Below are 12,428 nucleotides of genomic sequence, written 5' to 3'. Positions count from 1 at the left end.
GGTGGAAACGGTGAGCTGGAGAAGCCTTTCTCCAGGGCCCCCGGAAGCCCCGGGCCTGGGGCCTCAGGCCAGAGCTGGGACAGGGCGAAGGGCCAGCTCCAGAAGAACCCCACGCTGGGAGCAAACAGGGTGTGTCCGGGCCAGATGCAAACAGGATTTCCTGCGGCCCCTTCCTGCACACCTCACTGCCGCCCGATGACTCGGCAGGCAGGTGTGACTTCGGAAGGTCCCCTAAGGGCAAAGATAGGGAATTTCCTTAAAAGGGGGAAAAAAAAAAGCTGAGATTATTCTGCAGGAAAATTTAATGTTCTCCTTATTCCTTAGGGAACGAGCACCCTAGAACAGAGAACACATAAGCAGACTCTGAGATGAGACAGTCGGCCGCACTGAAAATAGTACTTTACATGTCATGTTTCGTAGCTTAAGAAAAGGTACTTCCCTTTTATCGTGGCCTTCGAGCCTTGCAGCAATCCTACGCTGCACAGGACAGACAAGTTCTCGACCTCTCAAGAGACGAGGTTTTTTTCTTTTTCACGATGGATGGCAACTCCAGCCTCGTCGTAAGGCTGTGGGCGCAGAGGATTGGGTTGAAGGGGGCACAGCGAATCCCTCCGGCAGAACCGGTGCCCCACAAGGGGCAGAACGGGGTGGCGCGCAGCGCCATCCCCATTGCATAGCGTGTGAAAGAAGTGGGTCACCTGGTCCACACTAGGCGCTCAACAAGCAGTCCTGCCTCCAGCCCCTGCGCGCCCGATGAAACCTTTCACATTAGTGTCCTAAATCACACCAGAAACACAGTCCCCGATTTCCCCTCCCGAAGAGCAGTCTGGCCGTCACTTCCCTCGAGAGTTGCCATTCCCGCCCAGCGCTGGGCTGTGTCCCTCCAGGTCATTTTCTCCTTTCTCAGGACCGAGCTCTGGGCTGGAGCTTGATTCCTGGAGCCGCTCTCCTCCCTCACCATCTGGGCCACGTGGGCAGCCTGAGGGAGCTCCCAAAGCTGTGGCTGGTGTCCCCAAGGTTGAGTGGGTGAAGTGGGGCCAAAGTCCCTCCAACTTTGACCTTCGGCGACCCCCAGGCCTAGGAGGGTTCAGCCAGTCAAGCTGGACAGGCCACAGCCCTAACCTCCAACTCCAGGTGCTTTCAAATGCTCCCACGTGTGGCTTGCTCCCCGCCCCCAGCTCCCTCGGAGGACAGCAGGTGTTTAGCACCGAAAGCCGTAGCTAGAGAGGGTGGAAGCCGCTGCCTGTTGATGTGTCTAAAGCCAGTGGCTCCTGACCCAGCCAGAGGGGCCTGAGGTGTAGGCAAGGTGGCCGCCCCTGCCCCAAACCGCGGCAGGAAAAACCCTCCCTGGTAACACCTGAGCTCGGATTCAGGATCCTCTCAGAAATGCTCTTCCATTGTCGGCCACTCTGGAACCACCTTTTCTGGCTGCCCTAAGGGCACAAAAATTCAAATGATCCCCCATTCTCTGTGGATCCTCTGAAATTCCAGGGGCCTATTCAGAGCCAGGGGCGGCTGGTAAAACCCAGGGAACTTCAGAGTTTACAAATGCTCACTGTTCTCCGGTCAGTAATTTGGGACTTTCTGGTTCCTCGTTCCTCAGTGAAAGTGTGTTTTACAGACACCCCGTTTGTCCATCTCATCTCCAGTCACCCCACCCACCCTCAACCACTTCCTCCGGCTCCAGACACAGAAGCTCCATTTGACCTTGTGTTCAAGCCAGAGAGGCGGCCAAGCGCCCTAGCGCCGCTTCTCCCACTCGTGCACAGGCACCGACCACTGCCTTCCGCCCTGATGCCTCAGAGCTCCCACCCCTGGGCCTGCAGCGGCCCTTCTCAGCAGGGTCTTTGAGCCAAGTAAGACTGGGTCCCTCCCTAATGGCTCCTTCTCTTAAGTTCCAAGCCTTGGCTCCAGCTGCCTCCCCAACTTCATGCACCTCCCTGAGCTCCCCCACAACCGGCCCCCTTGCTGTCCCTCCGCACCCTGGGTGCTCCTGCCTCAGGCCCTTAGCACTTCCGGCTTTTCCTTCCTGGAATGCTACCAGACCTGCCTCATTCACACCCAAGTCCCAGGTTTCCAAGGTCCCTTTCCAGAGAGGGCTTCTCTAATCAGCTGCAGTGACCCTACTGCCTCCTTCCCCTACTCTCCTCTCAGAAGTCTCAACCGTCCTGTCTCCCTTAGTGGTCTCTTTATAGCACCACAGTTTATCAAAATGCACAGTTACATGTCTGCATTTAAAAAAAAAAAATGATCCAGGGGCGCCTGGGTGGCTCAGTGGGTTAAAGCCTCTGCCTTCAGCTCAGGTCATGATCCCAGAGTCCTGGGATCGAGCCCCGCATCGGGCTTTCTGCTTAGCGGGGAACCTGCTTCCTCCTTTCTCTCTCTGCCTACTTAAGATCTGTTTATCAAATAAATAAAATCTTTAAAAACAAAAAAAAAATGACCCGCCTTGCCTCCCAGTCCAGGGGTCAGCAAAGTGCAGCCTAAGGGCCAAATGCCCACAGCTGCCTGGTTTTGCTGATTTTGTTGGGACACAACCATGATTATTGCCTAACGTGCGCCTAGTCTGCCACTTTGGCGGTACAAGGCCCCCTGAGTAGCTGTGCCAGAGACCTTATGGCCCACTTGTTTAAAAGTTACCAGCTGGCCTTTCTACAACGTTTGCTGCATTTGCTCTTTGCCAGAGGAGGGCAAGGGCAAAGGAATGGGAGCAAAGAAGAAAAGGTATCACGCGATGAGGTCGTTCAGCTAAGGGTTTTCCTCAGTAGCTCAGTGCCATGTTCAGAAGCCTTAAGCTCCCGGGACGCCTGGGTGGCTCAGTGGGTTAAAGCCTCTGCCTTCGGCTCAGGTCATGGTCCTGGTGTCCTGGGATGGAGCCCCGCCTCGGGCTCCCTGCTCGGCGGGGAGCCTGCTTCCTCCTCTCTCTCTGCCTGCCTCTCTGCCTGTGATCTCTGTCAAAAAAAAAAAAAAAAAAAAAAAGAAGCAGCCTTAACCCTATTCCGTGCCTTTGGAGATGCAGCAGTCACTCATCAGGAGGCGAAAAAGCGCCGGGAATCTGCTGGCTTCTGTGAACAGCCAAGAGTGGCTCTTGTGCAGGTCCCACGGGATCCCAGGCCAAGCACAGTTCCCAGCATTCCTGGCCAGGCTCTCCTCAGTGACAGGTTGGCTGCCAGCGGCTCCAGCCTCCCTGCCTGTCCTCTTGGCCGCTCAGCAGACAGAACGGCAGCGGCAGGCACAGCAGAGGGCCCAGAATGGAGTCGCATGCACGGGTGGGTCTCACCCGGGTCACGTGGGCAGGGATGGGGGAGGGGGGACCCTGGCTGGTGGGCCCGGGCTGCGTGCGCATCAGCCCCTCACGTCTGTTACCCGAAGAAGCAAACACAGAGGCTGGGCCAGCCTCGAGAGGTTTTCACTTCCATCTGAGGACCCTTTCTGCAACAGAAAAAGGAACTGGTCAACAAAAATTCACTAGGGCAGCTGACTTCATCAGTGATTTTAATAGCACATTAACAATACACAGCTGACAAACGGGGGAAAATCACAAGCTTCTTAGATCTTGGCTTTTCCGCTTCTCCTCCTCGCTGTGTCCAGTGAGCTCCGTGCTCGTGTAGCCCAGCAGCTCTACCGACAGCTAACAGATGCAAGGGAGGCTGACCGTGACTTTGGTTTCACACACACCACCGAGGGGAAAGCAGAGACAAGGTCACTATCGGTAGTTTGCTAAATGCCATGTACTCTGTCATCGAGGTTCAGGACCATGGGGACCGGGCGCAGGCGGGGAAGGTCCGCTCAGGGGCAGCGACCAGGCCGCCCTGCGCAGGAATTGCCCATTTTGCTTCGAGTGAACACGCTGACAACGATTACCAATGGCCTGTTTCCCTACTTCGTGATCAAAGATTTCTGCTCTAATCTTTAAGAACGAGCGGGGCCTTCACTTGGTCAGCCACGTCCTTGCCGTTCAGCGCCTCGACGATGGCGAGCGCGAACTCGAAGCTGGTCCCGGGCCCGCGGCTCGTGAGGATCAGGCCGTCCCTCTCCACGCGGTTCTCGGAGTAGCTGTAATGACCTGCAAAGTCGAACGAGAAGGGGTTACACTGCAGCGGGCTCTGCGGGACAGCAGTGAGCACCGCTCCGCGAGCCCGCGCCCGATGCAGCGCAGGACTGGCCTCTCGGCGACCCAACCAACCCGAGCCAGCCCCGGGGACGGCGCCGGGAGGCGGACAGGGCTCCAGCGAGCACCGCGCGGACCCACGACGGCGACTGCCCATGGCCGGGAGGCGAAGACATCCGGCCGCTGAGGGACACACCGCAATTCACGCAGGGCAAATGCACCTGTGAAAGCCCTCGCGCGCGTGAGGCCGCATGGGGGAGGGAGGCCGGGCACATCTGCGGGGCTCGAGGGTCCGCCTGGGCACCGACCACCGGCAGAACGGCCAGCACTGGGAGGGGCTCCCTCTGGACCCCCCGCTCCTGCCTGAAGCCTGGTCCTCCTCGGCTGTCTGTCCCCTCGGGAGTCCATCAACCGGGAGGACGGACTCGTGTCCCAGGAGAGGGGACCAGAAGTCCACACCATGCCCAGACTGTCACAAACCATCACCCCTCCCATGTGTTCTCCCAAGGGCCCCTTCATCTTTCTTGAAAATCAGTTATTCTCTCCTGAGAGGCCCACCTTCCCTTCCCCTTCTCTACAGACTGCCGCCCCGCAGACGGCACGCCAGACTCCACGTCGGAGACTGCCTGCCACGCACACTTCCTATCACGCAGACGCCGTGTCACAGGCTACCTGTCACACAGACTCCTGTCATGCAGACTACCTGTCACTCAGAGTCCCCCTCAGACTGCCTGTATCTATCTATCTCTCTCTCTCTCTCTCTCTCTCTCACACACTCACACACACACACACACACACACTGCGCTGTCTCAGAAACAAAGAAGCAAAAACTAGACATGACACACAGGGGCGGGGTGAGGGAGATGAGTGGAGGGAGAAACCATATTCATTTCTCGGGGGCCCCTTCTGTGTTCCCCAATTGGCTTTTTGGAGGCAAATACAATAAAACAAGAATGTGCTTCCCCTGTATCTGAATTCAGTGAATGTGACATCTGGGCAAATCACAGCCACAAAGCTGGGCTTCCTCAGCATCAGCTCCCCAAGGCCATACCGTCCGCACAAGCAGTCACCAAACGTCCCTGTGCACAGACTAACCAGGCCCGAACTCCTCAGGAGCAGCAGTGCCCCCGCGACCTGGCCCCCCACCCTCCCCAACCTGTCCCCACCGGGCTCCCACCTGGCATTCCCCAGGCCCCTGCCTCCACTGCACAGAAAGCTCTTCCCACCTCCTCCCACCACCCCTCAGAGGAAGTATACGCGATCCCTCCCCAGATGGGGTTGCTCGGGTCACTACACCAGCACCTCCCAGGACTGACCTGGTACAAACAGTCTCCTTGTTTACTGCCTGCTCTTCAAAAGGCTGGGCCGCCATTGGCCTAGAATACTGATGGTACCCTGAGGGTGCCCCCACGTGTCAGGGGAACCTATGAACACGCCTGTTCTCTCCTCTCCGCATCTGCCCCTTCACACACAATCTGCGCATCCCAGCCCTCCCCTTCGGCTGCCCTTCTCGCCACTCACTGCTCAGCACCACAAAAGGTCACCCTTCCAAAGTGCACATCAGAGCGTATCTGGTTCTGCCCCTAGGAGAAGCCTTTGCCAACTTCCTCCAGCACCTAAAGGTGACTCTGTACTCCCCATCCTGGTGGGCACACCCTCTGGGTCAGACCCACGCAGAGACTGGACTGGAAGGAACCAAAGGGGAAGACAGAAAAGAACTTGCCATCCTGGTGGGAGCTTAAGGTGACCTGGGTGGGGACAGTGGGGACAGAGAAGAAATGAAAGTTTGAGAAACCTCAGAGACAACACGCAGGACCAAACGTGGGGTGGCAATGAGGACTCCCCACTGCCTGTCCTGGGCGATGGGGCCGCTGGTGGCGCCACACAGACCCCACCCAGCTTCCACTGCATTCTCGGGCTTTAGAAACCACACACTCATGTTCACGTCCTTTGCGAGTGATCGAGAACACCTAGCGCAGTTTATGTCCTATTATCCTTATTAGAAATCAAGTCACTCACGAAAATAACTGCCTACAGCACAGCACAAGTTTCCTAGTTACCCTACTAGAGAAAAAAAGATCATCTCCAGTTTGAAGAGAAAAGGTTTTCATCTCTAACCTCACTTACTGATGGTTACACCAGGCCAAGGCAATGTCAGATGCTAAACCAGAACATTGGCTGGGTCGGATCTTCCGGAGCTCACAGATGAACTGTTGGTGAGGTGATTTCTAAACGGCTCACCGAACAACCCCTTCGTGGGCAAATATTACAAACACAGCTTAGACTGGTTAAAGACCTTTGAAGGCTCCACAGCTCTTTCCACAGTTTCCACCAGATGGAACAAACGGTCCATACTGGCCAACTACCTCCACCTAGCGGCAGTGACGGACAAGGACAACACGCACACGCTGGGACCCGCGAGCCCCAGCCGGGTGCACGCAGTTCAGCTGATGTGGATTTGGGAACTCTGCAAACTGACACCCCATAGCCAACTGCCACGAAGCATTAATTATTAATTTCTTTTTAACTTTACGCAAGCATCCCACATCCAGAAGTCTCTTCAGAGGAAAGGCAACTGGACCTGAGGGGTCGGCACCAAACCGCAGCTTTTACTGGCACACGTCTCACCCACTTGGTCAGTGGCTCTGTGACAGCAGAGTAGCTGCCATCCACACCCAATGTCCTGAAAGCCCGAAATATTTACTCTCCGGCCCTTTAAGGAAAAAGTCACTGACCTCTGAGCACAGCAGCTCTGGATTCAAATCCCAGGGCTGACACTCAGCAGTCAGCTGACTGCTCTGAGCCTGACTTTTTTCTTCTGTAAAATGGGGAGGATGCCACCCGCCCAAGCCTGCTGTGGGAGTCCAGTCCCGTGGAGGAGCAGGACCAGGGGGTGGTGTCATTACAACACACGGCGGCCCGGTGAGGACAATCTGTTCACTGTGGGGCTCCTAGCACTCGGCCCAGAGCTGGGCACTTACCAGCTCTCCCTTCCCCCACGCGGGCTCGTGCCAGGCAACATTCTGCAGGCATTACACATAGTAAGTAACTCACGGGACCTGTCAACAGCCCTGCGAAGCAGGGGCCACCGGTATCCTCAGAGGACAGGTGAGAAACCAAGGCTCGGTGGGGGAAGGAGACCGCCCCCAGCAGGGAGCCGCGCCCACATGGCCTGGCCGGGGCCCAGCTCCTCTGGGCTCAGCTTCCAGGCTGGGCCTCCAGATGCCTGCTAGCACCACCAACAGGGAGGAACTGAAAAGGCTATTAAAGTCACAATTGCTTCATTTAAAAACTGAGAAATGGGAAGACTATGTCAGTCTTCTCACTGGATTGCTTATCTGAGCAAAAATTTCACTCTTATCTACTGAGCACCAGAGGAGACATCCAGGAGCTGATGAGAGCTCCGCCTCCCAGAGCCTCTGAAGGGGCAGATGCTTCCAGCACTTTTCTCTTCACAGTAGGACTTACTGGCTGAACTCAATACCTCATAACTTAAACGTGTGTGGGAGCCTCACTGGGACAGAGGCGGGGCCTGAGTTCCAGCCTGACTCTGGGCAAGTCGCGGGGCCTCTCCGAGCCGGTTTCCTCATTTGTGAAGTCAGTACCTGCCTCGCTGGGCACCAGGGCCTGCGAGGCTCCATGGAGATAATGTCTATGAATGTACTTTATAAACTCCAAGAGTTAACAATCTAATCTGCTTCTATTCCTAATCAACCTCAGTGTTCTTGAGGCATTACAAGAGAATAGACACAACAGATCACCTTCAGATAAAGGAGGAACATGGCCTACTCCTCAACCCTTCCCCCAATGTCGTCAGGACTAAAGGAAGCCTGATTCTGATCTTTCCAACTCTCCCAAACCTCTCCTTTAGCTCCATGTAGATCCTTTTTTTTTTTTTTTTAAGATCTTAGATTTAAGGATTTTATTTATTTAACAGTGAGAGAGAGCGTGAGTACGTGCTCAAGCATGAGCAGGGGGTTGGGCTAGGACAGTGAGAAGCAGACTCCCCACTGACCAGGGAGCCCAATGTGGGACTCGACCCCCAGACCCTGGGAGCAAGACCTGAGCCAAAGGCAGACGCTTAACTGAGCCCCCCAGGCACCCCAAGTAAATTCTATTCCTACATTTAAAAATGCCCAGCAGCAAGAGCCTTTAAAAAAAAAAAAAAATCACTTTCCTCCCAGATGGTTTTATCAATAACTTAGTATCTTCCCAGCAACTAAAATAAAATTTTAAGTTTTTAAGAATATACTACCTTGGATCAGATTTAAGAATATTCAGAATAGAGGCGGCGCCTGGGTGGCTCAGTGGGTTAAGCCTCTGCCTTTAGCTCAGGTCATGATCTCAGGGTCCTGGGACCGAGCCCTGCATCGGGCTCTCTGCTCAGCAGTGACCCCGCTTCCCTTCCTCTCTCTCTGCCTGCCTCTATGCCTTCTTGTGATCTCTGTCAAATAAATAAATAAAATCTTAAAAAAAAAAAAAAAAAAAGAATATTCAGAATGTCCAACAGCAAGAGCGAACCCTAATATAAATGATGGATTTGGGGCGATAATGACGCGTCAGGGCAGGTTCACAGACCGTAACTCAGAGACTGCTCGGGTGCGGGAGAGGAAGGCTAGGAAGACGGTGCACACGCCCAGGCAGGATGCGTGCTCGAACTCCGCACATCCAGCTTCATTTTGTTGTGCGCCTAACACTGCTCTGAAAAGCAAGGTCTGCTACTTAGAAGAAAAAATACAGTGAAAATGCACAACTCGACTTGGCTGTAAAGACCGCAAAAGTGATGCTACCTGCCCTCCTTTTTGTCTTAGTTCAGTATCAGCCTCCAGCAGGCCTGAGGCAGGGGAAAAAAGGTAACCCCGAAATCAGCTGCTAACGTTACCGTGTTGTCTTCTTGTTTGCTCAGCGAAATGAGGTTGGTTGACGTTTTACCCAGAGCCAGCCGCTCTGCCTCCCTGCGGGCTGAGCGCCAGCCGAGCCACTTCTGGCTTCTAACTGGAAATTTCAGGTGCTTTTGCAATTACCCACACGAGTGTGAGTTTTCTCTCTCTTTGCAAGTTCCCAGGTCTCTGCCTCTCTGCTACAGGCACTCCAGGGACAGATGGCAGAGGAAGACGCCACCTGTCTGACAGAACACAGTACGGGGCTGGTGTTCTGAAGCTCGTGCTGGGAGCGGCGGTGGTCACGAGGAAAGCTCTATCAGTACGGACTCGTACCTCAGATGCCTGGTCACCCTGCTTTGCTGGGAGTTACACACCGCCTTCTAGTTAAAGAAATGCTTGAGAGATGACTCCCACCCCCCAGCGCCCAAAGGATACAATCTTAGGTTTAAAAAGCAAGCAGCAAAACAATGTATCTAGATCTCATTTGAGTAAAAACATTAAAATACAGGGGCACTTGGGTGGCTCAGTGGATTAAGCCGTTGCCTCTGGCTCAGGTCATGATCTCAGGGTCCTGGGATCAAGCCCTGAATTGGGCTCTCTGCTCAGCAGGGAGCCTGCTTCCCCCGCTCTCTCTGCCTACTTGTGATCTATCTCTCTCTCTCTCTCTCTCTCTCTCTCTGTCAAATAAATAAATAAATAAAAATCTAAAAAAAAAAAAAAAAAAAAAAGAGAAAAAAACCCAAACCATTAAAATACAAAGGATAATGTTGCACACGGAACTTTGTAACAGAAGCTACCGCTGAAAAGCAGAAAGGGGGCAAGGAGGTACGAAAAGGCATCTTTAGGTTTTGACTTCATCCCCCTTTTGTACTGTTTACACTCTGCACCACGAATATAAACTGTTTTTATAAAAATAAATTAATAAAAGTTAGCTGTCTAGCTGTTATTTATAGAAGAAACATGCCACCCAAGGGAGCACCTCGGTGGCCGAGTCAGCTGACTAACTCCTGGTTTCGGCTCAGGCCATGACCTCAGGGTCCTGGGATCGAGCCCTCCGTAGGGCTCCCTGCTCCGCGGGCAGTTTGCTTGTTCCCCTCCTTCTGCCCCTCCTCCCTCTCCTCTTGCTCTCTCTAAAAATAAACAAACAAATCTAAATGAGCGAACAAAAAAAACCAAAACAATGTCACCCAAGGAAACAGACCCACCACCCAGGAAGAGAGCAATATTCACTTTACTCTGGACTGCAGGCGAAAGGGCACTTTCTGAAACTGCTGTCAAGGTTTAAAGTTTACCCTCAGGCATCTGGCAAAGTGTTTAGTAAAAAATCCTAGTAAACCTGGCATTTCATAACCATTCCCATCTAGGACAATCGGGCGTCTGGCTGGCCTTTGCGTAGCCCGCGTCCCCGTCAGGGCACACACAGAAACAGGCACACACCATCTCTGCCCCCCTGCTTGCTCCCTCTCTCTCCCCTCTCTCTAGCTGGAATGCTTGAGAAGAAAGCTAGGAACAGCCCACGCCTCAACCCACAGAGTCTCTCTGCACAGGGCTAACCTGGGCAGGAAACAACGCTAAATGGCAGCTTTCTGGAAGGTCTTTCTAGACATTAAAATAGAAGCATATACTTACTTCCATTCATCATTTTGTCTTTAGCAAGTGGGTGTGTTGTAACTTTGCTTCCAAAACCTATTTCATGAGCCAAAAGAGCCGTAGGACCTAAAAAGAAGATTAACAGAAAGACTTAAGGGTGGACACAGAAAAACCAATGGTTTAAAAACTGCAACAGCAGAAGTAGTCTTCAAAACCAGGAGGCTCTTATCTAAAATATACTTATGATTCTGAAGTTAAACACTTTTTCATATGAGAGGTAAAGTATGTTTGTAAGAAACCATCTGCTGAGCACATCTGGCAAAAGAGTATGAACCCAAAATACTTCAATACCCATCTAATCCAATCACACCGAGAAGCATCCAGATAAACGGCGTGTGGCGCCCCTCTAGGAACTGTAGGCAGGGGTCCCAGGGATCGGAGGAGGGGAGACCACCAAGGCTTCCCTCTGAGCACGTAAAAGGCAGCTGGTGCTTTCCCAACTGCTGGGCTTGACTGCGACCTCACAGACTAATTTTTTCTACTTGAAAATGAAAGATGAGCACTCATTCCTCCATCTACCCACCCGAACATCCCAGGTGGCAGGATTATTACAAGGAACAGGACATTGTCCAGCCCTGCGAAATGCCCGAAGTCTGAGATAGAAGGACACTAGCATTTCTTTATTAAAAACCACATAAGATCCTGCACAAATGTCTGTTTCTGATCCTCTGAAACATGCAGTTGCTAACTTGAGACTTTCATCCAAATGTATTCACTTTTGAAAGCAATCAATTTCATTGATAACCACAAGCATATTTCCTAAGTAATGGTCCTCAAATAAGGACCCAAACCAGAAGTATCTTGTAACTTTATGTTACCTTAAAACTTTAAAAAAAGTAGTTATACTAACTTTTTTTCTCCAAGCCTCACACCACACCTAGAAAGATGTGCTTTGGGACAGCAACGTAACCTTCAGAAGGGGCTGGGGTGCCATGGCTAAGCCCAGAGGACTGAGCTCAAGAGCTTTAGCTTCAGCCAACGCACGCACCTGCTCTCACTGACCTTTCATTTATCAACCCAGTTCCAAGGAAAAGGGAGTTATAGACTCTACCTACCGGCTAGATCACAGCTGCTGTTCCCAGGAAGATCAACAAATAATACTTAATTACATAAGCCTTCCGCCTGACATCAAGCCAAGTCCCAATTTCTATCTCCTAAATCAAAAGCGTCAGATAGATGTGAGGTCTCTCTCCACCTTACTTTTATGCTACACACAGGACAGCCATGTATGGTGGCAAATTTTAAGTCTGTAAAGTCTAAGTAATCGCCATTCAAATTTTACTTGAACGGACTCATCAATTACCCTGAATTCTTTCTAAGATTTTAAGAGATAAGAAACAACTCCCTATATGACCTTGTACTTGAAAGCAGACACTGAGAGGTGACCGTACAGTGAGTCAAGGGTTTTCAGCTGCTCCCTTCAGCTGATAAAATCACTGCCTCTGGTAACGTTAATAAACTTCCGGTTGGATGTAGGAATTCCGTGATGCCTCTCATCATGGTGAGCCCAAAATTACCGCTTTGGGGGGTTTAAAAATCCTATTTGGAGAATTCGAGAAGAGATATTTACCTGCCATTATTTGAAATTCTGGCGAATGAAATGTTGCTGAGTCTGCAGCAGGGACCCAGGTGAGCGGAGAGCAGAGAGCACTGCAGGCAGAAGCCCCTTGGGCCACCACAACACAGAAGCCAACAGCGCCACCGTGTGGTGGCGTGCAGAGAGAACAGGTCACGCCGCCACCCCCCCCCCCACCCCCCCCCCCCCCCCCCCCCCCCCCCCCCCC

General features: G+C 52.7%; 1 protein-coding gene across 3 annotated transcripts in view; it reads right to left on the bottom strand.

The window, feature by feature from the left end:
* Nucleotides 1–3,903: 3,903 nt before the first annotated feature.
* PARK7 (Parkinsonism associated deglycase) overlaps nt 3,904–12,428 on the bottom strand; it is a 15,845-nt gene continuing 7,320 nt past the window's right edge. For all 3 annotated transcript variants that reach the window (XM_032863316.1, XM_032863314.1, XM_032863315.1), the window contains exons 6-7: nt 10,624–10,710; nt 3,904–4,066 (exon numbers count right to left, since the gene is read on the bottom strand). In XM_032863316.1, coding sequence (XP_032719207.1) covers nt 3,906–4,066; nt 10,624–10,710 — 248 coding nt within the window. In that variant the 3' untranslated portion in view covers nt 3,904–3,905. The remainder of the gene's footprint in view (nt 4,067–10,623; nt 10,711–12,428) is intronic.

This window comes from Lontra canadensis, unplaced genomic scaffold (genome assembly GCF_010015895.1).
Source record: "Lontra canadensis isolate GAN:19392208 unplaced genomic scaffold, GSC_riverotter_1.0 scaffold25, whole genome shotgun sequence".
NCBI lineage: Eukaryota > Metazoa > Chordata > Mammalia > Carnivora > Mustelidae > Lontra > Lontra canadensis.
Note: the sequence above shows the minus strand (reverse complement) of the source record. Positions and strands in the feature narration are given on the sequence as shown.